The sequence below is a fragment of the Colletes latitarsis genome, chromosome 3, assembly GCF_051014445.1.
Source record: "Colletes latitarsis isolate SP2378_abdomen chromosome 3, iyColLati1, whole genome shotgun sequence".
Classification (NCBI taxonomy): Eukaryota; Metazoa; Arthropoda; class Insecta; order Hymenoptera; family Colletidae; genus Colletes; species Colletes latitarsis.
Genome location: NC_135136.1, coordinates 29,855,898 through 29,879,873, shown reverse-complemented (window position 1 = coordinate 29,879,873; position 23,976 = coordinate 29,855,898). Strand labels below are relative to the sequence as shown.

The 23,976-nt window shown below is 33.7% G+C and overlaps 1 protein-coding gene across 5 annotated transcripts in view; it reads right to left on the bottom strand.

Moving 5' to 3' along the window:
* Nucleotides 1-1,393: 1,393 nt before the first annotated feature.
* Nucleotides 1,394-23,976, bottom strand: part of Far1 (fatty acyl-CoA reductase 1) — a 110,787-nt gene continuing 88,204 nt past the window's right edge. For all 5 annotated transcript variants that reach the window (XM_076761866.1, XM_076761865.1, XM_076761864.1 and 2 more), the window contains 5 exons: nucleotides 19,600-20,219; nucleotides 11,810-12,058; nucleotides 8,452-8,801; nucleotides 6,833-7,429; nucleotides 1,394-3,431 (listed from right to left, as the gene is read on the bottom strand). In XM_076761866.1, the coding sequence (XP_076617981.1) occupies nucleotides 3,290-3,431; nucleotides 6,833-7,429; nucleotides 8,452-8,801; nucleotides 11,810-12,058; nucleotides 19,600-19,812 (1,551 nt within the window). In that variant the 5' untranslated portion in view covers nucleotides 19,813-20,219 and the 3' untranslated portion in view covers nucleotides 1,394-3,289. The remainder of the gene's footprint in view (nucleotides 3,432-6,832; nucleotides 7,430-8,451; nucleotides 8,802-11,809; nucleotides 12,059-19,599; nucleotides 20,220-23,976) is intronic.

Genomic DNA, 23,976 nt, shown 5'->3' with positions numbered 1-23,976 from the left:
GTAGTGGTCTACAGTGGGTTAACGAATGCTTAATGAAACATTCGCGGAATACAAACGCGAAATTAATATTTACGAGAACGTAAATATCACAGAAACACTTATTAACTGTATAGGATGGGAGGAAAATATTACATGTTAATTACCAAGCCAAACCTCCAAATTTTATCATATGTTGCTAGCGACATCAAGATGTAGCCAAATATAGCCGTAAATAATCCTTCCATATGCGTATAAAGTGTACTGCGGATTACACTCGAACTTCAATGTTTATCGAGTTGAAAATTAAGCTAGATTATTGTGTGATTCAGACGGTTTAACACGTAGAACACTTTACGGATCACAAAGATCACGAATGAAATTCTTTCATTAATCGATTTTATGGGGACTCGAATGAATAAGTCTTACCTCTATCTATCGTATCGTCAGTTATTATATAAAAGAAGATTTAAACTTGTGCTGTAATTTTGCAAAGACAGTTACTATGGGAAGCTTCTTGTACTCAAGCATAAGATTTTGAAAATCTCCGATCTCAAGATAAGCTCGGGCGCAGCAAAATATTGACCCGCAACGGTGTTGGTATTATTAGAAACGAATATTTAAATTTGTACTGTACATAGGATGTTGCGGTAAAATAAATACGTTTACTAGGGGGCATAATGGCGAAATACGCGTTGGAAACTCTAATACACGAATGAGTCACGAAATGGATGTACGAATTATATTGTATAAAATCGTCTTCGTTAATATCAATAACTCGTATATACAAATTTGCCTTCTCTTCGCCTATCGATTCTAAATTTCGGCTTCCTCGTCGCTTGATGGATAAGCCGCCTAATAAAAGTTATTACGTGCGAAGAACTTCACCGGAAGATAAGGATAAGTTGCCAATGCCTTCAAAATTTCAGCGTCAGTAATACCATGACTATAGTACGCGTAAGATACGTAGTGATATTTCTGTATCTTGTTTCATTTTTACGTTGAACGTTTTAACGTCTTCGTCAACCATGTGTCTCAAATAAGATCCTATTATATTTGCCTACCGGTGGCAGTTTTTGAAAAACGTTAGATGGTAACAATATACTTCAATGGATTGGTCTCCATGACGAAATTTTCCATTCAAAAGAAGCGCTAACGCATTTTAGTTATAAATGAATCTAGTGGGTATATTGAGACGTTTCTCTTTCAGTAGTCTTTTGCTCGTTACAGTGTAACCGTATTAGCTTTTGTATAGATATCACTTTAACTTATTTTCAATTTCATCAACAACGAATCAAATTATTTGTAATATCGACAATTTCTTATTTATTATGATTAATGCTGATATTATTCGAGTTTTGTTTTTCGTTGAAGGAAAAGGAACAAAGTTTATCCCAAACGGTATAACGCAAAGACAAAATATTTCAAACGTTCCCTTTATAAGTATACAGAAATTGTTATTGCGGATATAACAAGCAAACGAGACTGAAGATAATGTTGAAGTTGTAACATATAGTCGCAAATACATTAGTTTTCCCCTTATCACAAATATTCATATTCTTAGACAAGAAATAATTGCTATAAATAATTTTTTAATTTATACATGAATAGAAATTATAATTCATTAATCTATGTTTTCATAATTCTTTGAAGAATCCCTTGGTTCGTTGATGGTGAAATCGAATAAATCGATCGTATTCGTTACATGAACATGGCTAAATATCTGTCTATGTATCTTACGTCGCAGTACAAACGAACAAAATATGCCAGATAGCGACGACACAAAGGCACGACGAATTTGTAACTCCTCTAGCCGGCATTTACATTTTCTAATTTATCCTTTCGAGTCTATAAAGCGATATACTACTTCTCCTCCGAGGGAAAAAATGTCCTCGAATACTGGAAATAAACGTATGCGTGTTTAACTTGTAAATATAATTTAAAGAAAATTGATATTTAAACTTTAGACTCGGAAGGATTCGATGCTGGGCCAATGTTTAATCCTTTGGGTTTTTATGTGTACGCATATTTCATCATATACAGTCGTACATTACGGCACGTTATATTAAATTGTGAAAAAACTCACTTCAAGAGCGGGGCTAGCGCTTAAAAACCCATGCATGAAAGGATTAAACGTTCCTGCACGAAGAGAAATTCGCGTTATTTCTTAACTTATCGCATAAAAATTATGAAAAGGAAGGAAGATTACGGGCGTTAAAATTTTTGGCCATGTTAAAATACATTTATATATCTATCGCTTCCATTTATTTCTACAATTAATATTAAATGCGGGTTTGTTTTTGTTTGGCAAAACAAAGCAGTGGGACGCGTGTTTCCTCGGCAACGGAATACGGTAAAACCTTGTTGATTAAAAATTTAAAGAAATTGGTTCGAAGTTTCAACGCACGAAAGAAAGCTTAAATTAGACAAGTATCTTAAAAAATCCTTAAACGCCATGGAGATTGATATTTTAAACGTAAATATACGAATAACAAATAATTCTCCTTAAATAATCTGTAAAATATGATCGTTTTTGGTCTTCGAGTTAAAATGACGTAGAAAAAGATTGTAAAAAAAACTTTCAACAAAGTTACCAAGACAGCAAATCACAAGGTTTTATGATACATCGAATATTCGACCAGTATTCAAGCTGCCGGCTCACGGAGTTTACGCGTCGTATTATTTCAAGAGGCGGTGCGATGATACCGCGAAGTAACAGCCAGATAAACATCAAGGAAGTCCGGACCAAAAGGTCTTGTGGTATCTAACTTGATCGAATACTCCTAGTATCGCATCATTACAAATCGACGATATGCGATAAATCGATGTTCAAGAACGAAACGCCTTGGCGGCATCAAAAATGGCGTCACAATGATAATTAAATATACCCATTAACTGATCATAAAAATGAACTTTCTTTCTGTTTTTATTATTTTTTTTTTTTCTCAAACTATTTCGAACAAGAAGACGACATAAATATTACGGAAGAAAACGTTCTCATTTCGGGTAATTTCGAATAACAAAGGATTCACATCATTTCGGAACCTTTTCGCATACACATTGTTTCATCCTGCGTATCTTTAAACATTATAACTGACACATCCTGCAGAATTACACATCTAGCGAACGCTAATATTTACGAACAAATAGAAACATCAAAAAGGCCAACCGATGGGATGTGTGAACAGCGATTTATCGTCGGGAACGCCGAGCAGTGAAGTCGAAGGACAATCCGCACCTTTAAATTATGCTTTACGATTAATTTTTGTTTCTTATTACGCTTGTCGCGATCCTCAACCAGGGTTCTGAGCCGTCAAACAATCATACGGCACATGCGTAACACGATAGACAGCAGTGAAAAACACGCAGTTCGGGTCACGGAACTACGCAAGAACAGAAAACGCAGCACTATCAACAGCATTCCAAATTGTACAGCTTTATGAAGCCAATATAACCTGAAACATAGTGGAATTATAAAATACACTGTTTAATCGTACGAAATTTTCGACGTTATTGTTTCTTTTAACTCTTTGGGGCACGCTGGGATTAGAAGTGTCCCACCATTTTGATGCATCGTAATGCATGGTGGGAAAATTTTAGTTCCATCTCGAAATATTGCAACAGTTGCATGCGCATAGGTTAATATTTCGTCTTATTTACGTAAAGCAGTTGGTAATATCCTCAACAAATGTTACAAATGTATTCACTTGTGTTGACAACATTCAACATGCCAATGCAGGTTCATCGATTGTTGCAAGTGGAAGGTTTATTGCGACAATTGTTACTATTTTTTTTTTTTTTTTGGAACATTCCTAGCAAATGGACCGTTTACCGATCGGGGCGAGTTATACGTCATCCGATTCGTCTAATTCAGAACATTATTAATATGCATTTCATTATTTGCGGAAATTCGTTATTTTTGTTTAAACTTGTCGTAAAGTTGCAGTAAAAACGTAAGGTTAAGTATATTTTGACAGGTTCACAGGTAGAAACAAATGACTGTCGTTACTGTATTCATGATGTAAATTATAGATGCCAGGTAGTCAAATGCTAATTTGTTACACATGGATCGAATGAAATTTCTGCTATTTCTGCTAATATTTCATTGAATAAATCATCATTTTCCTGTTAGGTACATTTACTAAATACAGGATGTTCGGCCACCTCCGGGAAAAATTTTAATGAGAGATTCTAGAGGCCAAAATAAGATGAAAATCAAGAATACTAATTTGTTGATGGAGGCTTCGTTAAAAAATTATTAACAATTAAATTCAAAAATTTCAAATCGTTCTGGAAAAATTATTTTTGGCTGCGGGGGTCAATTACAATCATTTTTGGTGAATACACATACCCCCGAAATCCTACGCACTTTCGAGAAAAAAATTCCTTAACGAAAATCTAATCAAGGGCCCAAATTTTTCGACGAAAAACAAAAAATTTCAAATCGTTCTGGAAAAATTATTTTTGGTTGCGAGGCTTAATTACAATCATCTTTGGCGAATAGACATACCCCCGAAATCCTACGTATTTTCGAGAAAAAAATTCGAGTAGGTAGACAACAAAATTGAAAAGTTTCAAATCGTCTTAAAGAAATTATTTTCAGTTGAAGGGGTCAATTAGAATCATTTTTGGTGAATAGACATACCCCCGAAATCCTGCGCATTTTCGAGAAAAAAATTCAGAATGGGTGGAACTTTAAACGTTAATAACTTTTTAACGAAGCCTCCATCAACAAATTGGTATTTTTGATTTTCGTCCTATTTTGTCCTCTAGAATCTTCCATTAAAATTTTTCCCAGGGGTGACCGAACACCCTATATTTAGTAAATGTACCTAACAGGAAAATGATGATTTGTTCAATGAAATATTAGCAGAAATAGCAGAAGTTTCATTCGATACATGTCTAACAAATTAGCATTTGACTTCCTGGCATCTATAATTTACAACATAAACACAGTAACGACAGTCATCTGTTTCTACCTGTGAACTTGTCAAAATATACTTAATCTTACTTTTTTATTGCACCTTTTCGACAAGTTTAAACAAAAATAACGAATTTCCGCTAATAATAAAATACATGTTAATAATGTACTGAATTAGGCGAATCGAATGACGTATAATTCACCCCAATCGGTGAATGGTCCGTTTGCTAGGAATACACCTTTTTTTTTATGTTTTTACATTATGTGATACCTTTATTAATAAAAATATACCAATTTTGTTTAATTTAAAACGCAATAAAATTTCTATGCAACATAGGTCTATTTTATTATTGAAATCCTGTGCCACAAAGAGTTAAACTGTACTGTCATGTATTTAATTGACAAGGTAAATTTACAGCTGTTCTATCAGAGATTTGAATGATATTTGATGTATTTTATCTTAATGAAAAAATTTATTTTTTAACGATTTGGAATCTTCAAATGTATATGTTACATAAGGAAGTTTGTTACTTAATTGTGAACTATGTCTGTTTCATAAGCGGTAGGTTTGGAGGTCAAATCTTTGTAACTTTATCTTATCTTTGTTTCTTTCAATGTTTATTTTGTTTACTTAAATTTCACACTATCCTATCTGATAGATATTAAATTATTGTTTAAAGATATACAAATAATATTAATATTTCGATAAATGTATTAAAAAAGACGCTAAAACTTTTACACTTTAATATCTGTTACACTTGTAAAATTAAACATGTATTCAAGTATAGAATTTTAACGGATTTTTCAATAAGTGTATCAAATTATTAATAATGTTTGTATATTTTTAGATAGAAATTTAATACTTTTCAAATAAGATTTAATGACATTTTTTACGGCTCTTAAACTTGGAAATTTTAGTAGTGCAAATCTTAATTGTTTATTAAAGATTGTTCATTAAATATTTTACAAAATATCATCATTTAACGTCTATGTGAATTTCTCGAAATATCATCGAAATTTCTGATGGGACAACTGTAAGGTTACTTTGTGAGTCATTTTTACAATTAACACTGAACTCTCTGGCTGTAAGTCGTATTCTTTTGGAAATTGCTTCTAGAATTACGGTTAATTTGATCAATTGGGTAATGACTAACTGACTTAGTTCTACATAGAGGTTCTGAGAGTAGCAATGCAACGATTACTTATTCCACTCTGTTTTATTTTATTTATATTTCTACTGTAATACAAGTACAATAGGATTTATAGAAATGAAGAAAATTGTACAAAGGGTTTCATCCGTAAACAGGACTCATAATGGGAGCGTTTTTTTCAGATAAAACCGAGTTTAAAATGTAGGTCACGATACGTATGAACAACTCCTAAAGTATTAATTGTAACTGCACAGACGTTTTTATAAGAAATAGCGTAAAATGTAAAAATTTGGAAAACGTCAGCTTCAACTACGTTTTTGTTCCTAATCGTAAATCTTAACTTTAATGAAAAACAACAAAACAATTAATGATTCGCCGTATGCATTCAGATGCTTTAATGTTAGTGGAATCGTTGCAATAGAAAGAGTTGGGAGAATAACTAGCAACAAAAATTCAATTTTTTGGGTAAATTATCAATTGTAAAGCGAAAACATATCCTATCATTTAAAACAAGAACGAAATCTAAGATTTATTTATACTCATCGTGCCCTACATTTTAAGCTCGGTTTCATCCAAAAACGCTCATCCCAAGTCTGATTTCCCTTGCGACACCAACAACGATTACTACTATGCCTTCAGCTTTTCATTAAAGCTAATTACAATTTCGGTAGCTGTGAAAACCTTGGAAGATATTTCAAAAATATACAGTTTACGCCAAGATAGTTTTTAACAGTATCAATTGCAAAGGGACTCGAACCCTGAGAAACCCAATGATAATACATACTTTTTAATATGTGAACGAGCAGCTGGCAGCGTGTCCGGACTTTCCTTCAAGATGAAGTGTCGAATTCCCAATATGTAGTGTTCCAAATACGACGGCCAGTCAATTTGTCTAACATCAAACATAAATGTTTGTCGATCCTCGGGACTAAGCTGTTCCCCTAATCGTCGAACGTTATCATCTCTAAAGTTCCATTCTTGCGTACTGAAATACTCCAAGCATTTGGCGGCTTTATGGAGCTTCGTTTGTATGTCGACCATAATGGTCGGTTTGCCCCTCAGTCGCAGGAAAAAGTCTAAAACGTATGCCGGCAGCATGTGCTGGAAGACCGCGCACACTTTATTCATTATAGCGGAATTACGGCACAGACCGCCTGGATACCAAATCGCACCGTTTGGCGGGTGCATCCGCGTGTATTTAAACGTCAGATCAACGAACTGTTTCCAAGTAATTGGGTTCTGTTGACCTGTACAACAGTTGTATACGGGAATCGTCTTCGTGCGATTCGTGGCGGTTCTCCATGCTGTGCAGATCATCAAATTAATCACTATGTCGACCGGTACTAAGTCTGCTATCTTCTGTTCGTGACACAGCATCGTTCTGCAACGGTAACGATACATCGGTTAACAACATTTTCAACTGTAAACGCGTTCGTGGAACATTATACAGGGTGTTCGGTGATCTCGGGGAAAAATTTTAATGGGAGATTCTGGAGGTCAAAATAAGACGGAAATCAAGAATACCAATTTGTCGATTGAGGCTTCGTTAACAAATTATTAACGTTTAAAGTTTCGCCTGTAGAACGGCAATCAGCGAACAGCTGCGCGTGCGCGGTAGTGGTTCTCACTCAGAAAACTGTAAGGCTGTCGACACGTCAGTAAGTAGAGTTTCTCCTGCTGAGTGAGAACCACTATCGCGCGCACGCAGCTGTTCGCAGATTGACGTTCTACAGGCGGAACTTTAAACGTTAATAATTTTTTAACGAAGGCTCAATCAATAATTCTTGATTCTTGATTTTCGTCTTATTTTGGCCTCTAGAATCCCCCATTAAAATTTTTCCCCGAGGTGGCTGAACATCCTGAATATTATAACATACGAAATATTAGTTTTTTTTTTTGCTTGAAGCAAATATTAAAAATTGTGTCTGGGTTAAGTAGTTGGACGATTTTGTAAATGTATAGCAGGGAGCCCTGGGACTAGATTAATAGAATTTCTTATTAACAAAGTGTAAAAATAGATATTTGTGACCATTACCGTTAGTTTCAGGATCTCTATTTAATAAACTATATTTAAATTGCAAGTCGTGATTAAGTTCGTATGAAACGAACGAGTGTGTATCACGATTTTCATTTCATATGTTACAATAATTTTGTCGAAGAAAAGAAACACAACTGCTGTAGTCGACTCATACTCGACTGGCCACTCAAAGTAATTTCCATTACGGGAATAGAAAGCGTATATTTATACATTTGCACGAAAAAAATGAGAGATGGACAAGAAGAGAGTCTGGCGAGTGTAGCCAAACGTTTATGGTGGGGATAGCTTCTCTCAGTGGCTTTGAGCGGTCAGTCGATTTTGTTCCAAGTATGGAGGAATAACAGGCAACTACAAGTTCAACGTACCTGAAAACACCTTTACCAGCAGCGGCGATAATTCCAGTCGGTCCATTCCAGTTATCCACCCATCCAGCTACTGGCTCTCTAAGCGACGACAAGACGATAGAAGGTCTCACGATTGCGACCGGCAAATAACCAGATTCTGATTGCAACAGCCTCTCAGTCAGAGCTTTGGTGAATGTATAGGTATTCGGTCGGTTGCCGATCAGAGTCGGTGTTATATCATCAATCATCTTGGCATCCATGATCTTCGTCAATGCGATTATGTGTTCAGGTTCGGCTGGGAGCGGATAGATCTCCTCAGCGACGTCCGTGCGATCGCAGTTACAATATGCCGTGGAAACATGGATGAGAGCCTTTTCATTAAAATATACAAATTAAAGATTAAAATCACAGATTATGAATGCTTTAATCCTTGAAGGGGACAGTCTAATATTTTGTATTTTTTTTTCTTACTAATTTTTCTATTATACGGAAGAACAACTGGATTGCAATCAAAATTCGAAGACATACAGCTCTTTTAACGTAGTCGAATAATTCTTGTATTTTTTTACTTTTATTCATTCGAAGCAAACATGAGCAAAATTTTATTCGAATAATGAATAACGAATGAAAAGAGTTTATGAACTTCGTTTTACTGGGCAGACAAATCTTTATTTATGCATTGTGAAATATTTCTTTGTATAGTTCAAATTTTTATTTTCATTCGACAAGTAACGAATAAACAGTCGTTTATCTTTTATTCGTTACTTGAAGCTTTTATTTAGATGAGAACCGTCACTGTTTCAAAGCACGATGCAAAAAAGAAAAATTGAATCTTACAGAGATTATTAATCTATACTAGTTTCTCTATCGAGCCAATCATCGTGAAAACAAAGTTTCAAAAATGACCAAAATGGCACGATTATTAACAGAAATATTTAGTTCTTCGATCTCTTGCCTTTTTCTTTTGACAATTAAACGGAGGAAATTGTTATAAGTTGTTTTTATTCGTTAATCTATTACTCGAATAAAACTTTGCTATCTTAGCTCTAAGGCACAGCTAATTTTACTTTAAGTATGCCCTCTGGGCATATGGAAGTTTATATTCATATTTCATGCTGACTTTTACGTATTTGTAAATATGGAAGCAGTCGTGATGCATAAAGAAAAACATATAACGATAATATCTTGATTCGTCGGCGAAGAAATGCTAATTTTTGTCAAAGCCTTTTAATAGTTGTTGCACCTCGATTTCAAAGCATGTTATCTATCTAGTTAGTCTATTTTTCTTTTTTCATATTCAACGATGAAGACCACGCCAATCGTTGATGTGCATAGCTTTTTGCATTGAAAGAATCAGCATAGTACAGCAATGCTTGGATAACTGCAAGTCATTTTCGATTGGATAAGTGAACGGTAGTCGTCTCTGTTACTGAGAGGGGACTCCCCTTGACACACAAAGAAGCTCAATGTCGAGCGGACCGCGTAAGTGTAACCTGATCTGAGCTCGAACATCGGTGAGATAATACATAATAAATAATGCATAGATGAAACTTTTTCATTTTTGTATTTTTTAAAATGAAATTTCTACCAATGTGTTTGTGAGAGTTTTCCGATTAAAATAAGACCAAACACGATATAATTTGTTTTTAACCTACTCCTAATAAAGTAAGAAATCTTGTTAAATACGTAAATATGATCCAAGTTATCGTCTTTGGTCATACTTGAATCAGAAAGCTCTCACGTATATATTAGTAAAGGTCCCATTAACAAAAAATAACAATTAAATAAGTTTCACATTGTATTATTCTTATTTATAAGGCTTGTGCCCTTCTGGGAACTGAATATTAACCGTGCTCTTATAACTGCGTCACGTTGGTCCCACGTTTCTTGCAGTTATCCAAGATTTGCTGTATTGCGGAGGAACGCAATTGCTTTCAGGACAAAAGCAAAATATTATAGGTCATTGTGTTTGAAATTCTACTTATATGAGGCACTATTATACAGTGCGTTCGGCCACCCATGGGAAAGATTTTAATGGGAGATTCTAGAGGCCAAAATAAGACGAAAATTAAGAATACCAATTTGTTGATGGTGGCTTCGTTAAGAAGTTATTAACGTTTAAAGTTCCGTCAATACTGAATTTTTTTCTCGAAAGTGGGTAAGATTTTGGGAATATGTCTATTCACCAAAAATGATTATAATTGACCCCCACAACCGAAAATAATTTTTCCAGAACGATTCGAAACTTTTAAATTTCGCCAAAAAATTTCAGTACCTACTCAAATTTTTTTTTTGAAAATGGATAGGATTTCGGGGGTATATGTATTCACCAAAAATGATTGTAATTGACCCCCGTAACCGAAAATAATTTTTTCAGAATGATTTGAAATTTTTTAATTTCGTCTAAAAAATTTAGGCACCTACCCCCCTGTCGATTTTTCCTAACAATTCGTTTTTGATTTTTAATAATTTCGTTTGATGTCCTACAGAAAAGTTGTTTAATACTTTTTTGTAGGTACCTATGGGCTCTACTTCAGAAAAAAGTTTCATTGAAATATATTCACTATTATAGGAGTTATAGCTGTTTAAAAATTAGACCATTTTTATGGGGTTTTTCCAACTTTACGGGGTCAAGGAACAACTTTTTCAACATTGTTAGAATTTCTACATATTCTACACTAAAATACGCGGCGTTTGGCTTTTTGAACATTAAAATCGTCCAATCCGTTCAGAAGTTATGGTGTTTTAAAGATTCGCATGAAATTTACGGGAAGCATTTTTGGCCTGTAATTATATTTTCGGTAAGGAATTTTTTTCTCGAAAATGGTTAGGATTTCGAGGATATGTCTATTGACCAAAAATGATTATAATTGGTCCCTGCAATCAAAAATAATTTTTTTAGAACGATTTAAAATTTTTTAATTTTGTCGAAAAATCTCACACTTTCTCCAATTTTTTTCTCGAAACTGGGTAGGATTTCGGGGGTATATCTATTCATCAAAAATGATTATAATCGATCCTTGCAATCGGAAATAATTTTTCTAGAACGATTTGAAAAATTTTTTTTTCGCCGAGAAATTTCATCACCTACCCGAATTTTTTTCTCGAAGGAGGGTAGGATTTCATTAGTATGTCTATTCACCAAAAATGATTGTAATTGATCCCCGTAACCGAGAATAATTTTTCCAGAACGATTTGAAATTTTTTAATTTAATTGTTAATAACTTTTTAACGAAGCCACCGTCAACAAATTGGTATTCTTGATTTTCGTCTTATTTTGGCCTCTAGAATCCCCCATTAAAATTTTTCCCAGGGGCTGGCCGAAATCCCTGTATAATGGACGAAACGTATAAAAGAGAATTTGAAGAAAAGGTCTCACCTCCAAATTGTGCATGCGATGGCACAGTTTCAATAGCTGTTTAGTGCCGACCATGTTGATAGTAATTGAAAGTTTCAGCGCTTCGTCGAATTTAACAGTGGCAGCGGAATGAAAGACGACCGACACGCATCGTATGAGCGTATTCTGATCGGCCTCCGAGATGCCTAATTCATGTTCCGTCACGTCCCCGTCTACAGGAATGATTTTCGAAAGCTCGAGTGGTGAGTCCCGTCGTAACTTCTCGAAGAGCTATCAACACAATACGTCAAACTTTATGACATCTCATAGTAAGCCAGATTTGAAGTTTCGCAGTACATATTAACAAGTAGCTAAATAAACTCTAGTGACTTTCAAAAACTTAATAAAAAAGAAAATGTATATTAAGTTATGAACCATAGACAACTGACAATCAAATTCAATACGTTGTAAAATAATATAACCCAAGAATTATCCACTTAATGATAATTGAAAATTTCACTGCTCTTGCCCATATGTTTAGTGTTCAATATTATTCTTTTATTATTGCTCCTTTTTTATTACATTTGTTACTGTAAATATGAATGGTGCTTCGTCAATAGAATTTTTAAATGTTTGTAAGAAGCCCATTGACTTATTTATTATTCAGTGTCCAACTTTCATGCAAGTTTTGAGATGTCGAATGTTTTTAAAAAAACAGTAAGAAATAAATGGAGTACTTTATCTGTCCAATATCGAAATCTTAAAGAATAAAATAAATTAAAACTATGAAAATTGGAGGACTCTGGTGACTGAAAATTCGCATTTCGAACGACTGATGAGTATTTTCAACTCTGCTCGAACCTTGAACCTTCGTATACGATAAAACTTCAAACTTCGGAAGTCACGAACGTTCGATTCAGCGAAGTTTAGAAACCAGGCCATCCCTGTTTTTAACTTTGATCAAATTTCGTGCGTAGAGAGATCGCCAGCTAAACCACACGAACGATCAGTTATGATACAGTGCATCCATTTCGTTCTAGTAATATAAACTAGTTCTAATGCAGCTACAAAAATGCGCGGGGGAAAAAGTAATCTGCCGATCAGATTACTGGAAACTGGAACGAAAACTACCGAGCCACTGCTCCGTTAATCGAGTTATTCGTGGTGAACATCATAATTCGAACGAGCCCTTTGTTCAAATTGTAGCGTCGATAAGTGATAACCTGGAACCCCGATTGTTATAACCAAAATAAAAAATTTGATAGGATAACAATTAAACTGTTTCTAATTGCAAATAATGATTACGAGCGACGGGGAAAATTAATTTCGATCGCTCGTAATTTAATTTTGCTCTACTATGGTTCGTTTTACGTAATTGATACTGATCATCAGTAATTCGAAATAAAATTTTTACTATTGGAAATGGTTAAACACAAACTATAACGTAAAACAAACAATTTACTCGGTTGAATGCAATCGAAAACACATTTACATTATAGAAAGCAATGTAAGAATGAAACAATATCCTTGACGCCCACTCAAAACTGCTTGTGCAAATATCGTGAAATTCTTTACGTCTTGCAGAAGTCCACGAAGATAAATTATTCAAGCCTTTAATGAAACTGTTGATTCTAGACCGTCATCCTGTGAAGATATTTGTTTATCATACATTTTTATTCGTACGAAAAATTAACTTCATCCAACGATGATGAAATTTTGATCCTTAAACCTGAGTGCTTCTCTGAGTGCTTTTCAGTCATCGGTGCCTATAATTTGAGAGTGGTCTCAAGTGGTCTCAAATTATTCAAGACTTTAATGAAACTGTTGATTCTAGACCCTCATCCTGCGAAGATATTTGTTTATCATACATTATTGTTCGTAAGAATTAACTTGGTCCAACGATGATGAAATTTTGATCTTTAAACCCGACTGCTTCTCTAGTTTTCTAGTCTCTTTTCAGTCATAGGTACCTATAATTTGAGAGTGGTCTCAAGTGATCTCAAATTATTCAAGCCTTTAATGAAACTGTTGATTCTAAACCGTTATCCTGCGAAGATATTTGTTTATCATACATTTTTATTCGTACGAAGAATTAACTTGGTCCAACGATGATGAAATTTTGATCCTTAAACCCGACTGCTTCTCTAGTTTTCTAGTTTCTTTTCAGTCATAGGTGCCTATAATTTGAAAATGGTCACAAATTATTCAAGACTTTCATGAAACTGTTGATTCTAGACCGTCATCCTACGAAGATATTTGTTTATCATACATTTTTGTTCGTAAGAATTAACTTGGTCCAACGATGATGAAATTTTGATCCTTAAACCCGACTGCTTCTCTAGTTCTCTAGTCTCTTTTCAGTCATAGGTACCTATAATTTGAGAGTGGTCACAAATTATTCAAGCCTTTAATGAAACTGTTGATTCTAGACCCTCATCCTGCGAAGATATTTGTTTATCATATATTTTTGTTCGTAAGAATTAACTTGGTCCAACGATGATGAAATTTTGATCTTTAAATCCGACTGCTTCTCTAGTTCTCTAGTTTCTTTTCAGTCATAGGTACCTATAATTTGAGAGTGGTCTCAAATTATTCAAGCCTTTAATGAAACTGTTGATTCTAGACCGTCATCCTGCGAAGATATTTGTTTATCATACATTTTTGTTCGTAAGAATTAACTTGGTCCAACGATGATGAAATTTTGATCTTTAAATCCGACTGCTTCTCTAGTTCTCTAGTTTCTTTTCAGTCATAGGTACCTATAATTTGAGAGTGGTCTCAAATTATTCAAGCCTTTAATGAAACTGTTGATTCTAGACCGTCATCCTACGAAGATATTTGTTTATCATACATTTTTGTTCGGAAGAATTAACTTGGTCCAACGATGATGAAATTTTGATCTTTAAACCCGACTGCTTCTCTAGTTTTCTAGTTTCTTTTCAGTCATCGGTGCCTATAATTAGAGAGTGGTTTCAAAAAACGCTGACACAAATGATAGAATCTCTTAAATCGTGACCGCAGAAATGCGGTGGTTTTCTTGACCATCGAAAAAACTTTGGATTCGAAATAACACGCGATGTAAACATAATGACACAAGGCAGAACCTCGTTACTGAAAGTATTAGTGGGAAGAGACAGACTCGATCGATCGGATTGCTGGACCAGGGATTTCAACCCGGATCTATCGTTTGCTGGACGACTGCTGCACCAATTGAGCTATCCAGGCCATCGATAGATTCCTCCTCAAGTTCCACATTCGAAAATGACTGTAGTAGGTTCGCCTAGCTGTATAAACCCGACTGTTCTTTGATCCTCGATAAACGCAAACTTCGAAATAAAATACGAAAAATGAAGGCACGTAGAGCTGGCGGCTTTGCTGAAAATTGTAGACCAATAATACCAAACATGCACCGCGACCTTTTCTATTTTTACTTTTGTTCTCGTTTACTTTGCCAAGTTTTCTTACTCGTGTACTATCTACATATGTTTATTGTTTGTTTCGATAATGCGAGGCAACGAAACGTCTAGAAGATATAACTGTTCGACATCTTTCTTTAATTTTTAAACTGAAATTTTCGACAAAATTTATTCCTTAGAATCTGCACAGTGGTGCCAAGTATTTTGAAGAAAATACGTTGCTTATTCTTTTAGTTATTTCTGAAGAAATTATCTTCTTTTCAACTCTATATCTGTTTGTGACATGGCGTTTTAACGAACGAAAAATAAGCTTTAAAATTTGTTTGATCATTCCTGAAACGGTCCATCTCTAGTCTGTGACAGTAAAGTTTGGCATGGCTGTTGTAAACGATGAAAGGAATCGGTTGATCACACAGCTGGTCTACGATTCAAGGCCGTGTCTACTATTGCGCTATCAACCGAATCATACAGAATAACACAAAAGTGATGCTACAAAAGATACATAAAACCGAGAGACAAATCTTAAGAACCTTGGACCCTCAAACGTTCTATTCTTGAGATCAACAGATCTTTATCTGCAAGTCTAATGATCCAAAATGGCTCCCGTTTACACTTCAACTATATAGCTTGACAAACAGGAACATCCTTGACCTCGTACGAAACTTAAGATTCAAAATGACACGGGATTTAAATGTGAAAGGCTCAAGGGCGAATAGTGTTTCTGAAAACTGTAAACGCAAATCGTTCGATTTCTAGATCAGGATTTAAATACGGATCTTTTGCTCGTCGCGTGATAGACCTTATGGATCAACCACGTTTTGGTGACTAATTTCGAGGCATTCTCCTATTTTGTAATAAAATAGCAAAACTAACACATTGACTGCATCGTCACTCACATATGGGTGGCATGAATTTTCACTGAGGGGTTACAAAAATTAATTCTCAAGAATTCTTAATTAGATGTTAAAGAAAATAAATCTGGATATGACTATTAAATTCTAACGAGGCTGTAAAGATAAGTTCTACGACAAATTGTGGGTATGTTAGTTTCCAATTGTGTAAAAACAAAGTATCGTTTTCATAGACAATTTGAGGAGTTTGATCTGGCAGTCAACGTGTTAAGGGAGGCGAGAATTTAATTATTTTTGGATCACAGCTACAGTAAAACTCTCGTAGTCTTATCTTCAAAATAATAATAATAACGAGTTTCATTTTTTTCCTTTTAAATCTCATTACTTATTTATGTTCCTATTTGATATCGATTACGTGTCAACTTTTAACTAGTGTCGAGACTGATGACTAGATTGCGGATGTTTATGCATTTATAGGAAATTTTAATTCTCAAAAAAATACAGAATGCAAAAATGAAAGAGATAGGTAAGATTTATAGTTAAGCTTTATTCCTGACGCACAGTGAGCCAAAGGACGATCCTAGCTAAACAATATACAAAAACAATTAGTATCCTTGAAATCGTAAACTGTAGGTTTCACGAAGAGATCACAGGTAGTCGACAACAACCTGGATGACAAAATAAGGCTTCTGTATTCGGGATTTTTCGTGTTCGTCGTAAACTGTCGGAAAATTTCGATGTTTTCCTTCCTGAACCACAGTGTTTATTTGTCTGTCTTACCGTACGCATCGCTGCGTGATCTTCAACGTACCAATTTAGTGGCTAGCGAAAGGTATGTAAGTGCACATTTTGATACATTTCAATTCCACAATTCAGTATACTTTTCTCATTACTCAAACTTTCTTTTCATTAAACATATTTTAATATTATTAGTTAAATTTAAGAAGGAAAGCGTCGAAGTTCGTATATTTGCAATTATTTTTTTAAATTTCGCACACGTCCGTTTATCTAGTTCGTCTTAGTCTATTTGCAACGAAAATTAAGTGCAAAGGTTTGCAAGCAATTAAGGTGTAACATTATTTAACTACGATGTCTGGGAAGAAATTTTTAAAAAACTCGGCAGTTTTGAATCAAGAAAACAAAATGGGCTCACTGGTGGATATACTAAAACGTGGTTTCGGTTAGGCGATACTGATATCGATGAAGAGCTATTCTTCATAGAATTTTATCTTGTAGATATGCAATTAATATTAATGCCTATCAACCATATGCAAAGCACATGGTCAAACTTATATTATTGTGGTATCACATGCCACTCAGTTTACATAAAATATTAATTAATAGAGCGTTTGGCCTTCTTTTTGTCAGTCAAAAGTTTTTTCATCTGTATTGTCAACGCCATAATCAACGGGGTTATAGTTTCATCTAACTTTTATGGTTTTCATTTATGTCATTTTACTGTATGTAGTGGATTATTGTATTTATCTCAACAAACATTACATTATATTATAAATATATTATAAATATATACATATAAATATATATAAGTATATTATATTATAAATTTTGTCCTCAGTTGAGTTCATCCATTAAAAGCAGTCTATTAATGAATTTTCCTTACAATTACTGAAAAATAAAAATTGTGACAAAGAGACAAATAAGACGAGTGCAAGATCTTGGAGTTTCCAATTTAATTGAAATTTTGTGCACTGATAAATTTGGAATAACATTGTAGAATCAAAAACTCAATACGTTTCGTGTTATTCGCTACTAAAGCTTTTAATATGTTTAAAAACTTATTTGATTAGGGGGACATTCTACTGCAAAATAGGTACTGTATGATAATAGGAAAATCTATGGCAAAACCTTGTTTAACATCCAAAAAAAGTCATGTTTACAGTTTGGTTGTCTGCTTTGGAGTTTATTCGTCACAATTTTCTAAGATCAGGTGTCTTACAAAAATTGTTTGATATAGAGGAGGACATTTTGCCTGAAAGAGTTATGGTGAGCAAGATAGCAAAATCAAATTAATTTTTTTAAACGAGACCCTGTATTTTCTTATTCATAACATAACAGAGTTTGTTGAGATAAATTTAATGTTTTATCACGTACAATAAAATGACATAAATGAACTCTACGTGGTGTATCGGTTAGCCTGAATGACGCCATAAACCAGGGCTTGAAACTGTTCTAAAAATAATTGTTTGAAACCTTTATATAAAAGTTTTAGTTAAAACTTTTATGAAGAACACGTTAAGTTAAACTGTTAAGTCGAACAATATCGATTTATGTTAAAGTTCTTATATAAGCTCTTATATAGGTTCTATACTCGTTATTTTTTAGGTTCTATATAAATTCTGAAACAGTTCGGAATCTAAATAGTGTAAATATATGTCGTATTTATCTTAAAGATAATAAACATGTGATCTGACCATCGAAAACAGTGAATATTTACGTTATATATATTCGAAATCGTTACAGAACTTGCATAGAATCTACAAAATGGTGGTTATAGAATCTACATCATAGTTGATACAAGAACTTAAATTTAACTTCATAACTGTTTCAAGACCCTAAACTTATATTAAAACAGTTTTCAAGTCCTGTTTTACCACATCTATATTCCCCTGATTTATCTCCGATTTTTATAGCTTCCTTAGAGAAAACCGACTTAGGAATTAGGAAAATACCGAGCACGTCTTTTAACAATTATTTTTTTTCAGAGATTCTGATTTCTGTGTAAACGGAATTAAATTATCTTGTAAAACTTCGATCTAAAATATATAAAAAACGATGGAACTAATTTTTAATAGAAATATTGAACCTCGATGGAACTCTTTCTAAAATGGGCGGTTGGAAACCTATAATTGTATATTTCTTTCTAAAACTCTACGAGGTTGGATCATTGGAGTGCGTTTGGAAAATAAAAATTCAAAAACAATTTGTTCGATCGATGGATTTGAAATCCAAGTCTACACCGTTACTTTCGTTCGCCATTCCTGATTCCTGAAATTGACATAGTTTTTAACACTAGCACGGCGGTTGTTGGGGTTTCTTTTTGACCCAGATACACTTATTTTTCATTCATTTTTTTCGCCCAATTTCCAAAACGTTAATATTTTTGATACTCATTATGTACTCAGTGATTGTTTATATTTAAGAGCAATGGTTTAATGAAATATGTGTTCTCTTAATAAAATTTAAAAATATTTAAGACAAAATTCGAACTACAAATTCGAAGACAAATATTCTACGTTATTGTAGATTACAAGTCTAAATACGTATTATATGTATAGTATTGCAAAATGTAAGATACGGGTCTATAAAGACCCAATCGCCGTTCGTGTAACTATTTCAACGATAACCGCGCAAGTGTTAAAGATATTAAAAAACTTTAAACGCGAATACCGTCGTACAAAGTTTCAATTAAACCGGAAACTCGCGAAGGTCTTGCACTCTGTATAAAAAGCTACTTCTGAACAACGAGGTGAGCTTAAAAAGGTTAAAAACCATTGGGTATCGTACAGTATTAGCGCTGTAAAAGGGAGAGTCGCGTTCATCTTACCGGCCCGTTTAACAATTGCTGCAACCTTTGTTGAACATCCTGGCCTCTCTTGGGTCTCATCAACAAATAAATATTCTTTATTCCGGGACAAGATCTGAGTAACTTCTCGACGAGGACTTTGCCCATGAATCCAGTACCGCCGGTGATGAAGATAGACCTGTCCCTGTAGAAGTCCTTCACGGACGTGCATTGGGTGCCGCTCATTGTGCTCATTTTGACGTTCGTTTGCGAAACGGAATAATCCTTAATTACTTTCCTTTCACGACGGGGCTAGAAGCTTTCGCGCAACGAGAGGCTGGTTCACTTCTTCTTTCGCGGGAGTTCTTCAGGATCAGAGAGTAGCCACTAGCAACTTGTTCCTCTTCGGCTTGTTCTTTGGTCTTGATGCAATTTCTTTTCGCTACGTGTATAGTCGTTCGTGTCTTATTTTTCCTTTTCTTCTTTCGTTTCGCTGTACAGTGATAGAAACTCCCTCAGAGATGGGGGAACAGACTTTGAGAAAGATGCAACGAAAACTGGTACACGTTCACGCCGTTCCAGGTTTTTCCAAGCGGGCTACAAATGGATTTAATTTCTGCTGGATTCATTTCGTGCCTCCTGCGACCACAGCTTTTATTCGGCTGAAAACAGAAAAAGGAGAAGGAAATTAAAATCACCGGCCGCATTCTCGCTTATCTGACGATGGAAAGAAACGATTTATACGATCAGTTCTCCCCCTTTTGCTTTTTTTGCTATTCGCCTTTGCGAAGACTTCGACGCTAGAATCTCGTATTATTGATTTTCGACCGGTTTTTATCGTAATTCTCTATGACTCATCGTAATAGCCTGTCCTCCTCGCTTGTATTCGCTAAAGTCTGATTCAATTTTTCCGACGTTTCCATTCTATTCGATGTTTGTGTAGGTTTCTATACACCGTATCGTAACTGTATTTGCCGAAGTACTTAGCAGACCGCGTCATCGCGATTTTTAAAAATTAATCGATCATCGACGATGATAGAAATGTCTATATTTAGAACGGAGGAACGTTTTACTGTGAGTTCAGTTTATTGAGAAATATTTGCATTATCAGTGTGTTTCAGAGGAACAAAAAATTATAGCACGAAATGGGAAAACTGATGAACTTTTATATTTCAAATTCTCGGTAGTAATGAAAAACAAAGTTCGAAATTTTGGTCTAATTGAAAAATGACATAAAGGATTTTGTTAGGGTAATTTGGAATAACGATATTCCAGCTTACTTTCGTTTTATAAAATTAAAACAAACCAAGTAGTTAATGAAATTATTTTCTCTTATAATCTAATCAGGCACAAAAACCACAGCACGATAAATAATCAGTTGTAATTCTTAAAATTTACTTGTAGTAATCGCGGGTGTAACTTCCGGTGTCATAATCAGCATATTTCACACACGAAACACTGCAAAATTTCGTGTCACAATTTGTATTCTCGAAATGATTTCTTCTAAAGTTTCGACACATTTTAACCCATTATTGTAATGAATGCTTACCTAAATCGATGTTTTTTTATTTCAATTGCAGATCAAGTTGAAAACGTCAAAATTGGGGTTCATGCATAAATATCATTAGTCAAGTTATTCGTTGCTACTATTTGTAAGTACTATTTTAAATACTTTTCACACAACTGATCATCTCGTGAATGTTACACGAGTCAAATGAAAAAAGAATACTTTTTTGTAATTTCATAATTGTTACTACAAGATGACGAAATGTTTGCACATTAAAGAATGTTGAATGCTGAATTTTTCACCTGAACATTTGACATATCGAGCTAAACTGCCTTTTTGTATATTAGACTTTTTTCTAAATTCTGTACTAATGTGTAACTGTATATCGTTCCGAGTAATAACTAGACTGTCGATGTATGTGCAAATACACGTGCTTTGAAATTTGTTTTGTCTTTAGGTGTCGAATATGTATTTTTTATTTTGCAAATTTTGCACGATACATGTATTCCGCATATTTGTTAGTTAAATGTTATATTCACGATTACATTGCACGTTTCGTATGTGTGCAGAGTGCTCGGCCACCACTGGGAAAAATTGTAATGGGAGATTCTAGAGGCCAAAATAAGCCGAAAATCAAGAATACCAATTTGTTGATGAAAGCTTCGTTAAAAAGTTATTAATGTTTAAAGTTCCGCCTGTAGAACAGCAATCTGCGAACACAGGTGAATTTTTTTTCCGAAAATGGGTAGGAATTTGGGGGTATGTCTATTGACAAAAAATGGTTTAAATTGACCCCCGCAACCGAAAATAATTTTTCCGGAACGATTTGAAATTTTTTAATTTTGTTGAAGAATTTCATATCCTCTCGAATTTTTTTCTCGAAGGTAATTAGAATTTCGGAGGTATGTGTATTCACAAAAAATGATTGCAATTGACCCCGCAACCAAAAATAATTTTTCCGGAACGATTTGAAATTTTTTAATTTTGTTGAAGAATTTCATATCCTCTCGAATTTTTTTCTCGAAGGTAATTAGAATTTCGGAGGTATGTGTATTCACAAAAAATGATTGCAATTGACCCCCGCAACCAAAAATAATTTTTCCAGAACGATTTGAAATTTTTTAATTTTGTTGAAGAATTTCATATTTTCTCGAATTTTTTACTCGAAAGTGAATAGGAATTCGAAGGTATGTCTAATGATAAAAAATGATTGTAATTGCCCCTGCAATCGAAAATAATTTTTCCAGAACGATTTGAAACTTTTCAATTTCGTCGAAAAATGTAGGTATCTACCCCCTGTCGCTTTTGCTTAAAAATTCGTTTTTGATTTTTAGTAATTTTAATTCATGCCCTACAGAAAAGTAGTCTAATACTTTTTTGTAGGGACCCATGAGCTCTACTTCAGAAAAAAGTTTCATTGAAATATATTCACTCTTGTAGGAGTTATGGTCGTTTGAAAATTGGACCATTTTTATAGGGTTTTTTTTTACTTTATGGGGTTAAAGAACAACATATCGAAAATTCTTAGAATGTCTACATATTCTACACCAAAATACGCGTCGTTTGCCTTTTTAAACATCAAAATTGTCCAATCCGTTCAGGAGTTATGACATTTTAAAGATTTATTAATTTCAGGGGTATGTGTATTATTAATTTCAGTACGTAGTTAAATTTTTTTCTCGAAAGTGAATAGGATTTCAGGGATATGTCTATTCACCAAAAATGCTTGTAATTGACCCCTGTAACTAAACATAATTTTTTCAGAATTATTTCAAATCTTTTAATTTAATTTTTTAATAATTTTTTAACAAAGCCTCAGTCATGAAATTGATATTCTTGATTTTCGTTTTATTTTGTCCTCTAGAATCTTCCATTAAATGGATTGGGTATGGCATTAAGGCAAATTTAAATGCGTACTATTAAATCCTGAGACAGAATGATATTTTTCACCATAGAAATGAATATTAACAAGTACATGTCAATTATTAACTATTTCGAATATAGAATAAGTCCTTGTTTATTGCAAAAATATTGTTAAATTGGTATCACGATTCGTTTGTTAAATTTGTTTAATTGGGTCTTTCTGAAAATATATCATTTACTCGATTATTGCATTTTTATAATTAAAAAATTTAGTGTTTCTAAATTATCGATATTATACTGTAATAATTCACCTAGGTATAAAAAAGTGAAATGGAAAAAGACCACTTCTCAAGACTTGAGAAAGTATTGACTCAAAAATTCAAAAGTTTCAAATTTAGAGTGGAATCATACGACAATATGTAGTGTTTTAATACACTTAAAACAAAAAATACAGGGAATACAATCGTTTTTTGTATAAAATAACAGCAAAAACGTCGAATATATCGAATAATTGTTCAATTATTAGTTTATAATGCTAAATTACACTAAATCGAATAAAATACCTTTAAAATGTAGTAGAATGGTATAACAGTTCAAATAATGTTTTACATGACAAATGTATATTTGTAAATATTATTTGTGTGTTTTACATATTTTTTGCACGTGTATACATACACATTTCACGTGCATAAATGTCATATATTCTTTGCATATCTTACGCGCATAAAGATTCGCAGTCTAGTAATAATGACATGTTAAGAAATATAGCTTTCAATAACTAAAAAAATGATTACATTACACAGGTATGTATCTGTCATAAAAAGTAATACCAAAGCAATTACACTGACACTGTTGGCACATTCTCAGTTACTGGACTAAAAATCTTATAAAGATTCTATTTCCAGATAAACTTAAGAATCAGAATAACACCATAAATTCAAAACTAAAATTAAAAACGAGATTAAAGTGGCCCACAGTATTTGAAAGAAATTATTTTAAACACGTTAAAATGTTTCGATGACGTTAAATAAAATTTATAATATTTTATA